This window comes from Schistocerca nitens, chromosome 11 (genome assembly GCF_023898315.1).
Source record: "Schistocerca nitens isolate TAMUIC-IGC-003100 chromosome 11, iqSchNite1.1, whole genome shotgun sequence".
In the NCBI taxonomy this organism is placed as follows: domain Eukaryota; kingdom Metazoa; phylum Arthropoda; class Insecta; order Orthoptera; family Acrididae; genus Schistocerca; species Schistocerca nitens.
Window position 1 is genome coordinate 206380876 of NC_064624.1, and position 16436 is coordinate 206397311.

General features: G+C 45.0%; 1 protein-coding gene across 1 annotated transcript in view; it reads right to left on the minus strand.

The window, feature by feature from the left end:
- LOC126212790 (zinc finger MYND domain-containing protein 11-like) overlaps nt 1–16436 on the minus strand; it is a 229682-nt gene that overhangs the window by 115825 nt on the left and 97421 nt on the right. Inside the window, exon 3 of the mRNA XM_049940192.1 lies at nt 11513–11664. Within this exon, the coding sequence (XP_049796149.1) occupies nt 11513–11664 (152 nt within the window). The remainder of the gene's footprint in view (nt 1–11512; nt 11665–16436) is intronic.

Sequence of the window (16436 nt, forward strand, 5' to 3'; positions counted from 1 at the left end):
GGGAGAGAGAGAGAGAGAGAGTCGGGGGGGGGGGGAGAGAGAGAGAGAGAGTCGGGGGGGAGAGAGAGAGAGTGTGGGGGGGGAGAGAGAGTGGGGGAGAGAGAGAGAGATAGTGGGGGGGGGAGAGAGAGTGGGGGGGAGAGAGAGAGTGGGGGGGAGAGAGAGAGTGGGGGGGAGAGAGAGAGTGGGGGGGAGAGAGAGAGTGGGGGGGAGAGAGAGAGTGGGGGGGAGAGAGAGAGTGGGGGGGAGAGAGAGAGTGGGGGGGAGAGAGAGAGTGGGGGGGAGAGAGAGAGTGGGGGGGAGAGAGAGAGTGGGGGGGAGAGAGAGAGTGGGGGGGAGAGAGAGAGTGGGGGGGAGAGAGAGAGTGGGGGGGAGAGAGAGTGGGGGGAGAGAGAGTGGGGGGAGAGAGAGTGGGGGGAGAGAGAGTGGGGGGAGAGAGAGTGGGGGGGAGAGAGAGAGAGTGGGGGGGAGAGAGAGTGGGGGAGAGAGAGAGTGGGGGGGGAGAGAGAGAGAGAGTGGGGGGGAGAGAGAGTGGGGGGGAGAGAGAGAGAGAGAGTGGGGGGGAGAGAGAGAGAGTGGGGGGGAGAGAGAGAGAGTGGGGGGGAGAGAGAGAGTGGGGGGGAGAGAGAGAGAGTGGGGGGGAGAGAGAGAGAGTGGGGGGGGAGAGAGAGAGAGAGAGTGGGGGGGTGAAAATTTGTAGATGTCAATAAAAATATGAGATTTGAAGTTTTCCATCAAACATAATGAATTAATCGGTTTATTCATAGAGAGTGCTGCACCTAGTTATACATAAAATCGGTGGGCAAATCGTATCACCTTTGTTAGTTAGTATCGTCTATTGGCTGGTTGAATTATCGTATGAACAATTATTAGGGCTGCTGTGAAGTTTTATAGTGTGCCTCTGCTAACTGCATGACGATGTCTGTAGTAGTTCTCCTGGACTCGTGACCATTTTGAACGGACCCCGGATGACTGGAAAAGAGTGGCCCGGTCGGACGAGACCCAGTTTCGGTCGGTAAGAGCTGACGGTAGGGTTCGAGTGTGACACAGACCCCTCGAAGCTACGGACCCGAGTTGTCGACGAGGCACTGTGCAAGCTGGTGGTTGTTCGGGACTGTGCCCCTCCGGTCCAACAGAACCGATCACTGACTGGAAATCGTACGTTCAGTCATTCGTGGACTTCGTGTTCGGAAACAATGGGGAAATTTTTACGGATGACAATGCACCGTGACACCGGGCCACAATCATTTGCGATTGACTCGTTCAACATTCTGGAGAATTCGAGTGAACGATCTGACTCCCCAGATTGCCCGACAATCCTGTCGAACATTTACGGGACATAATCGAGAAGTCAGTTAGTGAACAAAATCCTGCACTGGCAACACTCTGGCAATTACGAGCTTCTGTAGAGGCAGCACGGCTCACTATTTCTGCAGGGGTCATCAAACGACTTGTCGAGCCCGTACCACATTGCGTTGCTGCACTACGCTGGTCAAAAGGAAGTCCGATACGATATCGAGAGTTGCCCCACGAATTTTGTTACCTGAGTGTATTTCAATAGCAAGCTTGATGCACTTAAAATTTTGACCAGATGCTCAACAGTTACCTTTGTGAATATTACCTTTAAATACAATGTCTCAAACTTGTGGATGCTTCCACAATTACACATAAGAATTTTAGCACTAAACAGTAATGTGGAGAATCACACTTAACGCTTTCATAATAACAAGAAGTGGCTATCTGTCATGTTGCTTTCACAAATAGGTTTAATGAATAGTTCACACTTAAACATAAACCATCTGGTGTTCACAATTTTTTATTTTATTTATATGACTGCCCATACTTGTGCTGAAATTAATAATTATTAAAAATGTAACAGGATTATTTATTGGGTAATGGGATAAGTATGTGACCATACCCTACGACACCAAAGTAGCCAACACCAAGTTTTGAACAGAGCCAAACATGCCGTATAGGGTAGCACTCGGACACTGTTCAATGAAAAAGCAGACAACACCCCCTGCCAAAAAAAAAAAAGAGAGAATCAGCAGCGTACCAGGGATACGACTGACACTGTCGTAGTAGCAACCCTTGCACAGTTTTGTTCAGACTGGAGGTGTTATGCACCTTACAGAAGCATCTGTTTAAATAAGCCACTGCTTTGTGTTTTCAGATGAACTTTCCAAGGGCAGAAGGAATGAGAACTTCGTAGGATTATTACTGAAGGGAGAGATGTAGCAAGATGGATTTTTGGGGTATCGAGCAAATCATCTTGAGACTTAACGTAACAAAGAGCTGCAGTGTTTTAATTTTAACAAATTTATTATCAGAGTTGCTGGATAATGATGTAAGGTTAAATTTTTTCACGCATTAATGTTTTTTATTAGTCTACAGATGGTTGTTTATTAGTCTACAGACGGTTCAAACACCCAAGTAAGAATGGCATATAACTCTACCAACAAATTCAATTGTTTCATTTCATTTCGTAGTTAATGTTTAGTGTATAGTTTAGTTAAGTCATGTTCCCTATATCATTTTCTTGATATGATGTGGAACAAGTCAGATTACCAGACACACACACACACACACACACACACACACACACACACAAATAGTGCTAATATTAATATTACTGAAATTTTTAGTTCTACACAGGCAACTACATTTAGAGGTGTTTTTTTTTTTTAACCAGTCCTGAAACAGAAACTCGTCCATGGAATAGAAGGAGTTGTCCAAAAGGAATGATTTTAAGCTAGATTTAAAACTTGATATGCTACCTGCCAGACACTTTGTTGTTGGGCAAATGATCAAAGATTTCTGTTGCTGAATAATGTACTCCTTTTTGAGCAACTGGCAGCTTCAATAATGGATAAGAAAGGTCATTTTTCCCCTCTAGTGTTGCACGTCTGAAGATCACTGTTCTTCGCGAACTAAGATAGATTATTTATAACGAATTTTGTTAGTGAATATATGTACTCTGATGGTGCAGTTAAAATACCTACTCCTTGAATAGGTGCCTACATGACGTCCTTGGGTGAACACCACTAATTATTCTCACTGCTCTCCTTCCTGCAATCAATACTTATGTCTAAGTGGTCAGTCACCCCAGAAAACTATTTCGTAAGGCATCATTGAGTGGAAATAGGAAAAGTACGTTAGGAAGCTAATCTGTTTATTACCAACACTAGCGATTATACTTAAGAGCGAAAGAAGCCGAATTTAACTATTTGAGAAGCTCAATAATATGCTTCTTCCAGTTCAAAGTAAACAAAGCATCAAACTAGCATAAAATAAATTCTAATGTAATTGGAACAGTATAGTCGATTTTTTAGTCCTCCACATTTTATAGCTGTTTACGAGACATTTCAAACACAAATACTTGGTATAATATGCACATCAAACAACATTTGTTGCCTTTTTTGCTGAAAGTTCACAACCTAAGTACCATGATCTGTATATGACTTATGTAACACTTACACTGTAGTTGAGGTAAACGTGTGTGGGAAATTAGCTATTAAGCAAAAATACTGTCAATTTTTCATTCTTGGACGACACATCTGTATTGTTCAATGCAAGGCCATTATGCCTACACCAATTATAAAGTATGTTCAATAAATAATGCAACACTTCCATTTTTATCAGCCGATTTCGAATGTAAAGATTTGGAAATTGTTGTGGGACATCGTGGAACATTCCCACTTCAGTCCCTATAGTTCCACGAATTCCAATAGGTGGTGGCGCTATACGCAATTTTCAAAATGGTGTCTAACGGAGGAGAGTTCAAGCAGAGAGCTATCACCGAGTTTCTTTTAGAGGAAAACTAGATATTCATAGGCATTTAAAAAGATTTTACCAAGATCTGGCACCAAACGACACCACGACGAGTCATAGGGCGAGGCGTCTTACGATCGCAGTGAGGTCGTACAAACCTGTCGGACCTCTGCGTGGCAGCCGGCAACACACAGCTGTGACTCCCACAGTGTGGGAATGCACCGACACAAAAAATGCAAATGAACCTCTCCTTCTCCACGACAATGCAAGGCTTCAAACAAGTCTGGGCACCCGAGAGCAGCTCACAAAACTTAACTACACCGTTCTTTCTCCTCTGCCCTACAGCCCGGATCTCGCACCTTCCAAGTTCGGTACTTTCGGTCCGACGAAGGATTCACTTCACAGGAAGCAGTAAGTGGACGACGGGAAGGTTACTGACGCAAGATGTCGGCTACGATGTCGACCACTAGTGGGATACCGTGCAGGCATATGGGCCCTGCCAATAAGGTAGCGTAAAGCCGTCACAACGAATGGAGGGTATGTTGAAAAATAAGGTTTTCTAGCGAAAAGAGTGGGAAACAATATGTTGTACCATCCCGAGTAAAACGGACCTACTTTCAGAAAAGTGTCGCATTACTTGCCGAATGCCCCTCATACGTATAGCCCAATTCTTTGTTTCAGAAAAATTGCTTGTCAGAAGTACAATGTTACTATGCACACGGTACATACACTAAAGTCACAGTACGCCTCCTAATATCGTGCCAGAACTAGTTTTGCCTGGCGTAGTGCAGCAACTCGACGTGCCGTGGACTGAACGAGTCGTCTTAAGTCCGCTGCACAAATACTGAGCCGTGCTGCCTCTAAGTCATTCGTAATTGTGAAGGTGTTGCCGGTGCAGAAGTTCGGGCAACCGACTTCTCGATTACGTCCCGTAAATGTTCGACGGGTTGCCAAATCGTTCGTTCGACTTGTCCAGAATGTCCTTCAAACCGATAGCAAACTGTGGCCCTGTGACTTGATGCATTGTCAACCTCAAAAATTCTATCACCGTTTGGGAACACAAAGTCCACAAACTGCTGCGAACGGTCTCCGAGTAGCCGAACAGACTGCAGGACCCAGTCCATTTCATTTAAGTACAACCCACAGCATTACGGAGCAACCACGAGCTCGATTAGATTAGATTACTACTTGTTCGACATATCACGAATACGACACTTCGTACGATGTGGAACTGCTGAAACCAGACAGAAGACAATCTAGGCGTTTCAGCCGTGGTGATATAGAAGGATGTCAACACACTGCTGTACAGACATGTAGCACATAGCATCTCACCAAATGTAATGATGCTGAAGTGTGTGTGCTATTGTCATCTCTCACCTCTGTTTCTGGGGCATAAGCACGATGGCGGTGGGATCCTAGCCAACTGCTTACGGGTATGTCCAATGTTAGGGCAATTCTTCGTGCACCTTTTGCAGAGCGACACGTGCACAGTCATCACTCTTTGTCGAGATATATGGGGTGATTGTAATTAAAGTTAAACTTTCAAAATGCTGCAGAAATATCGACACTGATCAGAGTGACATCAAATTGCAATGGAATATTATCAGAGAAGACATAAGAAGAAAAAAACTGTGTGAAAATTGATCACTATATGGTGCCGTATGTGCCAGAATACTTAAATGAAAACAGCTGTCACGCACATGACCCACCGAAGTTGGTATAAACACATCAGGTACGCTGCTTTTTCACCTTTCACATCTACCGTGTTCGCCATCACTGTCTCGATACAGGATCGCACTCTGCTCGTAAAGGTGTATTACAAGAGTGATGACTGTCAGCTGACAACCCGTGAAGACTTCATATGTGAAATTCACTGAGAAAGCCTGCACTCACACGTCATTCCAGCTCTCCGACAGGATGGATTTTTGGATGGGATCATTTTTGTGCAAGACTGTGGTCCCTCCACACATTGCAAATCCAGTTAAGCAGCTGATTTCGGAAATCCTAGAGTTATCAGCCGTCATTTCCCTACAGCCTAAGGCACACGTTGCGCTACACATTCTGAACGTGACCTCACGAACACTCCAATCAGCTGTGAAACATGCTGTTTCTCAATTTCAACTTGTTGCAGAAAATGATGGACAGCATATTGAACATGTTTTGTGCCAGTCACACGGAAATTAATAATCCGATTTGATTTTTGCTTCAGTACAATTAAAAAGCGATCTGATGAAATATGACCTTGCTGTGGTGGATGGGCTTATGTAACTATCAGTATCACGTCTGTACACACACACACACACACACACACACACACACACACACACACACACACACACAGAGAGAGAGAGAGAGAGAGAGAGAGAGAGAGAGTAGTACAGTTAGTTTGACGTCAAACTTACTCCTTAGCCATTGCTGTATGATTTATTTGTCTTTTGCAGTCTACTATTTTAAATGATTAGGCTAACAGCACCATTTATTACTGTTTTGTAACTTTTTTCTTCTTCTTCTGAAATACGTTTTTCCATTCTCCGACAACATTCCATTGCAATTTGATGTCATTCTGACCAGTGCTGTTATTGTTATGCAGTTTGAAAGTTTAAGTGTAATCGCCCTGTATATTCTTTCCTACAATAAATAAATATTTTGTCTAGCTTTTGATCGAATTTAAATCTACTCATTAAGAGGTATAATGTTACGTGAAAAGATTGAAACACGAGAAAACAAGTATTACAGTCAGAAACTGAGAGTTTGTCTTAAGGCAGCGTAACTGACAGTGTACAAGTACCTGAGCTTCACTCAGTCACTTCACAGGAATAGACCTGTCAGGTGATATTGAGCATATACAGGCAAGGGCAGCACAAATAGTCATGTGTCTCTCTGACCCATGGGATAGTGTTACAGAGATACTGAAGACAATGAACTGCCAAACTATTCTGAGAAATTCTTCTAAAAAGTTTCCAGAATCGGCTTTATATGACGACTCGAGGAATACACTGCAACTCCCACATATCACTCACATAGGGTTAGTGAGGACAAGATTGGAGTAATTACAGCACACACACAGAGGCATTCAAACGGACGTGTTTGCTGTGGATCGTACGTAAATGGAACAGGAAAAACCCTAATAACTGGTACAATGGGACGTACCCTCTGGCATGCACTTCACAGAGGTTTGCGGAGTACTGACATAGATGTAGATGTGAAACTTTACAAAGTTTCAAACACTCCAAAACTCTTTCTGAGTTACATGCTTAAAGGCAAATATTTAAAACATTATCTCCTTTGTAAAGTAATCAGATGTTTGAAGTAGTTTAATACACAGGAGTTCAATTCTTCAGAGAAGAATTCTATTTTTACATTTGCACCGAGGTCATCCGAGGGTGTCGTACGTCTCCCACAATCGACAGACGTCACATCTGCCAGAAGCGCGCACAAAAATTCAAACTGCCAATAATGCTGACATCACAGAAAGGAAAGGAAAAGTAGATACCAATCAAAACTTAAAAAAGAAGATCAAATATATTTAAAATGAGCTAGCTAGTAGTAGTATAAATTTAACCCTAGTGGAAGAAAATCAGTTTTAGTGTTAGAAAAGCACACAAGTTTCCTACAGTACTGTCGACCGTGTAGAATTGGTGTCGCACAATCGTTTCCCCTTCCGGTGCCGACGTAATTTGTGGCAGAGAAGTGGCGAGTGTGCGACAGTTGTACGGAATCGGTGCAGTAATAGAGTTTTATGTGTAGATGTGTCAGAATGCAGCTATCGTTTTACATCTTGTCAGTGGCAGACGGTTTCAAAGGTGACAGGAACTGCTGCTGTCAACGAATACAGATCCATCTGTAAGTTCTAAGCAAATGCGAAGGGAACTGCACACTACGGATATCCGAAGTCGGGAACCTCGCAAAAGGCCGCTGCTCACAATGTCACACAAAGCTGCAAATACTAAGTGGGCTAAACGGCATTGCCGGAAAGGCGTATGCGAGGATAATCCTGAAGAGACCGGAAACCTCGGCTGCTCAGATCTACCCCGAGTCACAGTGTGGATTTCGAACTGGCAGATCCACGAGTGACACGATATTCACCTTGCGCCAACTACAAGAGAAGTGCCGTGAACACAGAGTGCCATTACATGTGGCTTTTGTTGACCTCGACAAAGCCTTTGACACCGTGAGTAGGGAGGGACTCTACAGCATACTGGATAAAATTGGATGTTCCCCAACTTTGCTGTCTTTAATAACATCTTTTCATGACAATATGCGTGGTTCTGTAATCTTTGATGGCAGTACATCTAAACCGTGCAGTATGAACTGTGGTGCAAGACGAGGCTGTGTGTTGGCACCTACACTTTTTGGAATTTTCCTCTCGGGTCTGCTCCGAGTGGCTTTCCAGAATTGCAATGTCGGAGTACATCTGCATACTAGGAAAGACGGAAGGCTTTTCAACGTCAGTCTTCTGAAGAGTAAGACAAAGCGCTACGAGATAGTCGCTCGTGAACTCCCGTATGCTGACGATGCTGCAATTGTTGCGAACTCCGCAGAAGAGCTGCGAGAGCTAGTATAGAGATTTAGTCACACGTGCCACCTATTCTCGACGGGTGTAAACAGTAAGACCGTAATTATGGTTCAGGGTACTGACACAAAGCCGAATATCACACTAGATGGCACTACTCTGCCAGTCGTGGATAACTTCTGCTATCTCGGGTCTACTATAGAATCGAACACGTCTGTTGACAAGGAAATTTATGCTCGCATTGCAAGAGCTGTGACAACTTTTGGCAAACTCTCTACACATGTTTGGAAAAACGACAAACTCTCTTTGACCACCAAAATTCTTGTATATCAAACTTGCGCCCTCAGCATCCTTTTGTATGCATCGGAAACGTGGACTACCTGTGCCAAACGAGAACGTCGCCTTAATGCTTTCCACGTGCGGTGCCCGAGATCCGTCCTCGGAGTAACGTGGAAGAACCGAGTGACCGACGAAGCAGTGCTATCTAAAACTAACTGCGACAGTATTTCAGCTATCTCGAAGCAGAGACGACTCCGCTGGCTGGGACACGTCCACCGTACGGATCCTGACAGATTACCACGTGAGGTGATGCTCGGAGAGATCTCTGTAGCCAAAAGACCTGTAGGACGTCTTGTATCGAGGTTCGAGGACTCCTGTAAACGAGATACGGATAGCTTTGGAATCGACACAAACAGATGGGAGGCACGGGCTAGCACGAGACCAGAGTGGCGTGATGATATATCGTCTGGAATGTCGAAGCACGATGAAGGCTCGTTAGACAGATTGAGGCAGAAAAATCTTCGCAATGCTGCCACTGCTCCTGCCTCAGCAGCCAGATACACTCGTGCCAATTGCGGCAAGAAATGCCATGCTACCATTGGCTTGACAAAGTCACGTGAAAAAATGCAACCCATAAACACACGGACACTGCAACAATCATCTACCTAGATGTCGTGGCCAATATATAAACAGCACAGAAACACCGGACAGTAGAGGCGGCGGTGGGGGGGAGGGGCGGCACGGACGCGTTGTGTAGTCAGAGCCTTCATTTCACTTCTTCTTTTCGAAAGGTGCCAACTGCGAAGTGTATCAATGGCCGAGTGAGGCATTCGACTTGCCGTGTCTGGTGATGGATTTCAGACCTGAGGTGGAACCTCACAAACTTAATACTTTGCCATGCCCATGCAGTGTAGAAAAAATAGTGCAATTCAAAACAGATACCAGTCATATTGAAATGGAGAAATACACGGCCCGTACGGTTTCCGAGGGAATCTTGTACCATTCTGCGGCAAAATAGTGGAAAGTTCAGGTAACGATGAAGGATGTGGACAGCTACCACACGTCCTTCCCTCCGTATTAGGACTACAAACGCTCAATAACTTTGATCTCTGCTGACTGGTGGCCAGGAAGATGGGTCAATTGGTCTTTGTGCTCACAAAAGCAGTCCCGAATGATGTGACGTGTGTGAACAGAGACCCCGTCATCTCGGTATCACCCTCAGAGAATGAATGTTGTACATCGGGACGGACCCCGTCGGCCAAAATGGTCACATCATTCTTGTCAGTAATTTGATCTTGCAGAGTAATTGCAAGCCCCACGGAATTGTACGACTCGGATGACCAAATCGTCACTGAACCCCCACTGTGTTTCATTGCGTCACTGACGAGACTGATTCTGGAATTGCAGCTTGCCCTGGAGTTTCAAGTTTCTGGAGCTCCCTCAGAGTTGTTTCGGTGCCGGCTATATCGCAAGTGTGACATTTCGCTCTGCAGTGACTCCTGCAGATGTTCTCTTTATTTTTCGTCACAATCCTCTTCGGTGACCGTTCGTCACGATCACTCGACACTCACTTTTGTCCACACCGTGACAAAACGGATGAAGTTTCTTCGATTTCCCCTCGTGTGGGACGTATCTTCGATACGGTGCCTCTCGGCACACGAACCACTTCGGCTCCCTCTGTTACAGAAGCACCACCGTAAGAGCACCGACACTTCGCCCAAGTTCGAATTCACTTAGCTCTGAAAGAATATGCTCGTGACTACACACAACAGTCTTCCAACACTCGGAACATATTGAGGGCACTGCACAGGTGTCGTTCACGGTCACATACGACAACACAACCTGGAACATCTGACATCTGTATTTGGGTGCAAGCATGTTCTTCTTGTGGTTTTTTCCGCATTTTCGTCCAATCCCTGTACACTGTTGTGCACAGACTGGCCTGCATAAGCCCCAAATTTTAGTCTGATAGAAGATGTCCGCACTATCTGCAACAGCAATCAAAATCCCTGCAATTTCGTAATTCTGCGGGACGTTATCACCGACGGTGGCTTCAGCTGGATACGGTATCCTGAAGTAACTCGTGGATTCTTGTCCTCACTGAACTGAGCCTGTTATCGAGGCCAGAGGCACAGTTATGTTCTATTAGTCTGATGTCTAGGGATGACAATTTTCTGTCCCGTGTGCTCATTTACTGACGCACGCGAGGAGTGGCAAGAAAAAGACACCAATTTGATAACATACGAGGAGTTAAGGAAAGAAAATGAGGGCAGAGATGGCAGTCATCACTGAAAATGACTGTAAAATATCCAGAATGACATTCTGACCCCGCAGTGCAGTTCAACCCGATTACGAAACTTCTCGACAGATTAAAACTGTGTACCGGGCCGAGACTCGCACTCGGGACCTCCGCCTTTTGCGGGCAAGTGCTCTACGGACTGAGCTGCACGAGCACGACTAGCAATCCGTCCTCACAGTTTTACTTCTGCCAGTACCTCGTCTGCAACCTTCCGAACTTCCAGTAGTTTCAGTCTGGCAAGTTTTGCAGGAGAGCTTCTGTGAAGTTCAGAAGGTAGGAGACAACGTACTGGCAGAAGTAAAGTCGTAAGGGCAGGTCGCAAGTCGTGCTCCGGTAGCTCTCACTAGAGCACTCGTTCGCAAAAGGCAAAGGTCCCGAGTTCGAGTCTCTGTCAAGTACAAAATCTGCCACCCGGTTTCCTACCCGTACACTCTCAGCTGCAGAGTCAAAATTTCATTCCGGAAACATACTCCCACAGCTGTGGCCGAGCCATGTCTCCGCAATATCCGTATTTCCAGAACGAAGTAAATAAGGTCGTTTCGTAAAAATAAACTGAAACACACTTATCAGAGCCCGGCAGCAGAATTCTGTTTCAGTGCGTAATGCGGCATAAGCAGGCGGTCTCTGCGGTACGCAAAGGGCACACTCACCTTCGTTGATCTGGTGCACGCGCGACATGTACCGCGAAATGCGGTCCATGTTGGGCACCTGGCGCTGGGCGCGGATCGTGGCGATGGCGTCCCACAGCTGCTGTGTCACCTGCGGGCACGACACCCGCCGCCGCATCATGGCTGCGAACAACCTGTGGCAAGGGGCAGACCGTGTCGTGACTCCGATGTTGTTGTGCGCACACACACACACACACACACACACACACACACACACACACACACACACACACACACTACTCTAGCTTGGTTTATAATACGAGGTTTTTCCGGAAAATACGTATAAAAGTTGAATAATATCTTTGTTACAGGTTGCAGTCACCGCCAGGTGGGACTACTGCTGTAATCAATCCCATCAATGCTCAGTTCGAGTCGAAGTACTCTGCATGAAGGTGGGAGTGTGCGGCAGCTTGTTGACAGTCACCCTTTTTCACCTGCCATCGGCACGGAGCTCTCTCTGATTGAGGAACAGCGCGTCAACATCAAGTTTCTCGCAAAGCTAGGCAAGAATGGCCGTGAGATTTTTGAGTGTTTGAAACAGGTTTACGGAGACAATTCTCTGAAGGAACCGACCGTGAACAGGTGGTTAAAAAGGTTCCGGGACGGCCGAGAAGAAGTGAACGATGACCCTCGCCCAGGACGCCCGTCGACATCGAGTTCCGATGCAAATGTCGAACGAATTCGGGCTCGTGTTCTTAAAGACCGTAGATTGACAGTCAGAACGGTTGCCGACGAGCTGTCAATTCCCAAAACAATCGTTCACGAAATCCTGACACAAAAACTTGAAATGAAGAAACTGTGTGTGTGAAAATCTTACCGAAGCTCTTGACGCCAGAACAGAAAGCAGAGAGGGTTGAGTGCTGTGAGGATTGGTTGGAAGCAGAGAACGAGGGGACTTTCTCAACAGAGTCGTCACTGGAGACGAGTCCTGGTTTTACGAGTACGAATTCGATGTGGAGCTCAAATCTCAAAGCAAGGAATGGAAACTAGCAGGAGAATCGAGAACAAAAAAGTCACGAAAATCGAGGTCCAATGTGAAGACAATGTTGATTGTTTTCTTTGATTCTAGGGGCATTGTTCACAAGGAATTTGTCCCTCCCGGCCATAGAGTGAACGGAAATTTTTACGTCGAAGTTCTGACACGTCTAAGAGCTCGTGCGGCCCGAGTTCGACCGGAGTTCGACCAGAGTTTGCAAAAGGGGGCAGGTAGATCCTTCATCACGACAATGCGCCCACTCACACGTCGCTCGTTGTGCGCGAGTTTTTGGCCCGAAGCTCAATCACCGTGACAGACCACCCGCCTTATTCACCCAATTTAGCCCCGTGTGACTTCTTCACATTCCCGAAATGCAAAATGGTGCTTCGGGGGCAGCACTCGGGAGATGTGGAAGCCATCGAGGCAGAAACGACACGGCAACTGAACAACATCACAACTGAAGACTTTCAGCAATTTTATCAACAGTGGAAACGGCGTTGGCAGAAGTGTATCGCATCTCAGGGCGAGTACTTTGAAGGAGACCATATTTTAATACCTAAATAATTGTAAAGTAAAGTTATTATTCAACTTTTATATGTTTTTTCCAGACAAACCTCGTACAACAACACAGATAAAAAAATCTACCCACCAAGTGGTAGTAGGACAAAAAACATAAATGTTAGAGAAACATGCAAGCTTTTGGAGCCAGTGGTGCCTCCTCTGGATGGAAGGGTTGAAGGCGAAGTAAGAGGGATAGACTCAATTTTGCCAGTCCTTTTTCTTTATCTCTCTCCCTCCCCCTTCAACCCTTCTGCCGAAAGGAGGAGCCACTGGCTCTGAAAGCTCGGACATTTCTTTAACCTTTACACGCATTTTCTCCTGCCGCCACTCGGTGAACAGGAATGGTGATTATAATAAGTATTACACAGTACCAGACCCCCCCCCCCTTCTATATTTTAACCTGACTGTCAAAACCACACAAAATAACCAGTTTCTGAAATAACTGCTTTTTGGTTTCTTTACTGCTATTATTTCCAGCAACAAACATAGCCTTCAAACAAAGACTGAAAAACTCCAATGAAAGTGAAGTAGTAGGAGATCTCTATGTATACAAGGTTGAGGCTGTGGCAGAAATCTGCCCAACCATGTCTAGTGACGGCAAAGGTGAAGGAGACAGAGATGGCGACGGCGACAGTGAAAGGTCAGAAGTTGATAATTTCTGTGCCTTTCCACTTTTGGATGGCGTCACTTTTTCACCCTGCAGTAACCACAAAGTTAAGGGTTCTGTTATTATCCTAAGTTTACAACACGTCAATAAAGTTACAGGTATGTCAATCAAATTTACCTTCTCTTACAACGGACACTGTGGATGTTCCCTCCTTACAAGATGCTGCCAGCTTGTTGTGCCTCATCTTGTTTTTAATAACTTAAAGCAAATGGAGCATCACACTCCACTTGTACGACACTTCATAAAATACTCCCTAACTAGGGACGGTGCCATTCTGAAATACAAACAATATCCCACAACGATAGCAACAAACTACGATGTATACCACGTAAAGCCAAGTCTTGCAAATTTCACACTCGAGCATACCAACCGACAGGCCTCACCACAGGGACTTTGTTGTCTCAGGAACCCTGTACCAATTTTTATGTCACGTGTTTTTGACAGTTTCTAAATGTTGGCCTTGTTATTAAAATAGGACGAGGAGAATAGTGTTTAACATTCCTTTGACATTGCGGCTGTTAAACCTAAAACTGAGCAGCCAGACGAGAGTTTGAATCTCATTATTAAAATAGCACAAGTCGCTTTTCTCAATTACCACAATAATCAAATTGTTCAAAACAATGGGAATTTTACTGATTACCATTAATCTTTCATTTAAAAAATCCTTTTAAAACCAAAATGTTTAGCATTGCTGTTATGACAAACTGATATGCTGTTTCTCTTTACTCGGTTATTAGTAAAGACGTAAAAAACCCGTTACTATTGAGACCACACAAATATCTAAAGATACTGGTTGTTCAGAACTAAAATACTGGCATCAGTCTTACACAGTCGGGTTTTCCCATCCCTATTGGTGAGCAGATTTCTTTATCTATCCAATTATATTTTCAAAAATGTATTACTTTTGTTGATGTATTAGAAAACTTTTTGTCAGAAATCTAGAAAGTTTTCAGTCTGGCTTGTGTGTGTACTGACGGCTCAACACCTCTACTGTTCAGAGAGTTGCTACAAAAAAGAAAGAAATTTTGTAGCTTGTGGTATTTCCTCACAGTCTTGTGAAATCTGAACATGTTCAATGACATAATCTTTCATAGTGATCCGCGTCTTAAACAAACCGGGCGCACAAATCTATTACGATTCACTGCCACCGAACGGTAGTCGACATGCACCTGACGAACTAATAATAAAATCAACGCAAATTTACTGAGGGTAATGAGTTGTCCATTAATTCCAAGGACGACGTGCTTCTTCCGTGCTTACAGGACATTGTGGATGTAGCATAGCAATACTGGTGCAACTACGGAATCTTGACGGACTGTGGCATTCGAGCACAGAAGAGCGCATATATCCTCGGCACTGTACGAAGCTCGCACGACTACACCTTAGATTTGAATAACAAACTATACCGTCAACCCTCAATAATTCAAAGTTCCAGTCTGACAGTTTAAATGAAAGGCACATACAAATTTCTGAGAATATGTAACAAAACTTCAGTTTCATCCATTTTTCGTGCTGAATGAACTGTCATCATTGCTCGCATTTTCCCCACAAATCACTTAAAAATCAAAGTTAGGTCTGTTTATTAAGTTAATGAACTGCCCCTCACTAGCTGTAAACCCTTCAGTGCCCAGACAAACAGGGACAGGTATGTTTTGTCCTCTGCACCACACCACCTCAGTAAGCATTCTGCAAGACACAGGAACTTATCTTGCCAGGTGCACTTCATCCCCCTTTATGATAGGTTTACACAAAACCTCATCTTTTTACGTCTAGATAATTTCAACAGTGCAGATGATGGAATCCCGAAACTTTTCACTACTTCCATTCTTTTTCTTCTTCAGTAGGCAGTTACTTTTCTGCAGAAGTCATACCAGTTGTGATCCTTTGACATCACTTTTAAACATTTTTACATGCGATTTACATACTGTTTCAAGTTACGCACTGTCATTCCAACAAATAAGTATCGTGAAGAATGACGAAATCATTATCTGAGCAACTGACAAAACAGTTCGAATTACAAAGTATTACACACTTCACCACTTAGAATTATAGTGTGTTGTGGGACAGTCTATCGAGGCAATTGCTTCAACCCCGCCACTGCACCAAAACACGCACGGTTTCTTCAACCTGCTGAGGTTTTCTCGAGGTACTCGACAGTAAGTTTGATTTATCGAGTTTAGAATAAGTGAGAACAGATTATATTAAACTCCAGGGTGAGTAAAGCTTTATAATCAAAAATAATCTGGGTGGTGCAGCGCTCGCGCTCTCTCTCTCTCTCTCTCTAACACAGTTTGGCAATGACCACGTACAGAACAGACACCTTGCCCGTGCTCACGCCCACGTAGAATGCGGCACAGCCATTGCAGGTAAGTCTGTATATCACACTGCCCTTTCACATGTGGACCACCCAGCTGCCAAGCACATTGCCCGAAACGACATGCTCAACTTTGAAGACTGCTACACAACAGCCTGTGACATCTGGATTCTTACCTCATTCCCTTACACCCCCCCCCCCCACCCCCCCTCACCGAGCCTCAACTTTTGGCAGTCCTCCTCTGTTTTCCCACTCCAGCCCTACACACACCTTCCACCCCGTCAACGCACCTATGTACTCCTTCCCCCCTTCTCTGCTTCTCTCCCCTACCCTTTCCCACCCACCCCCCCCCCCCCCCCAGCACACAATTTCCTGATGCTGCAGCTAG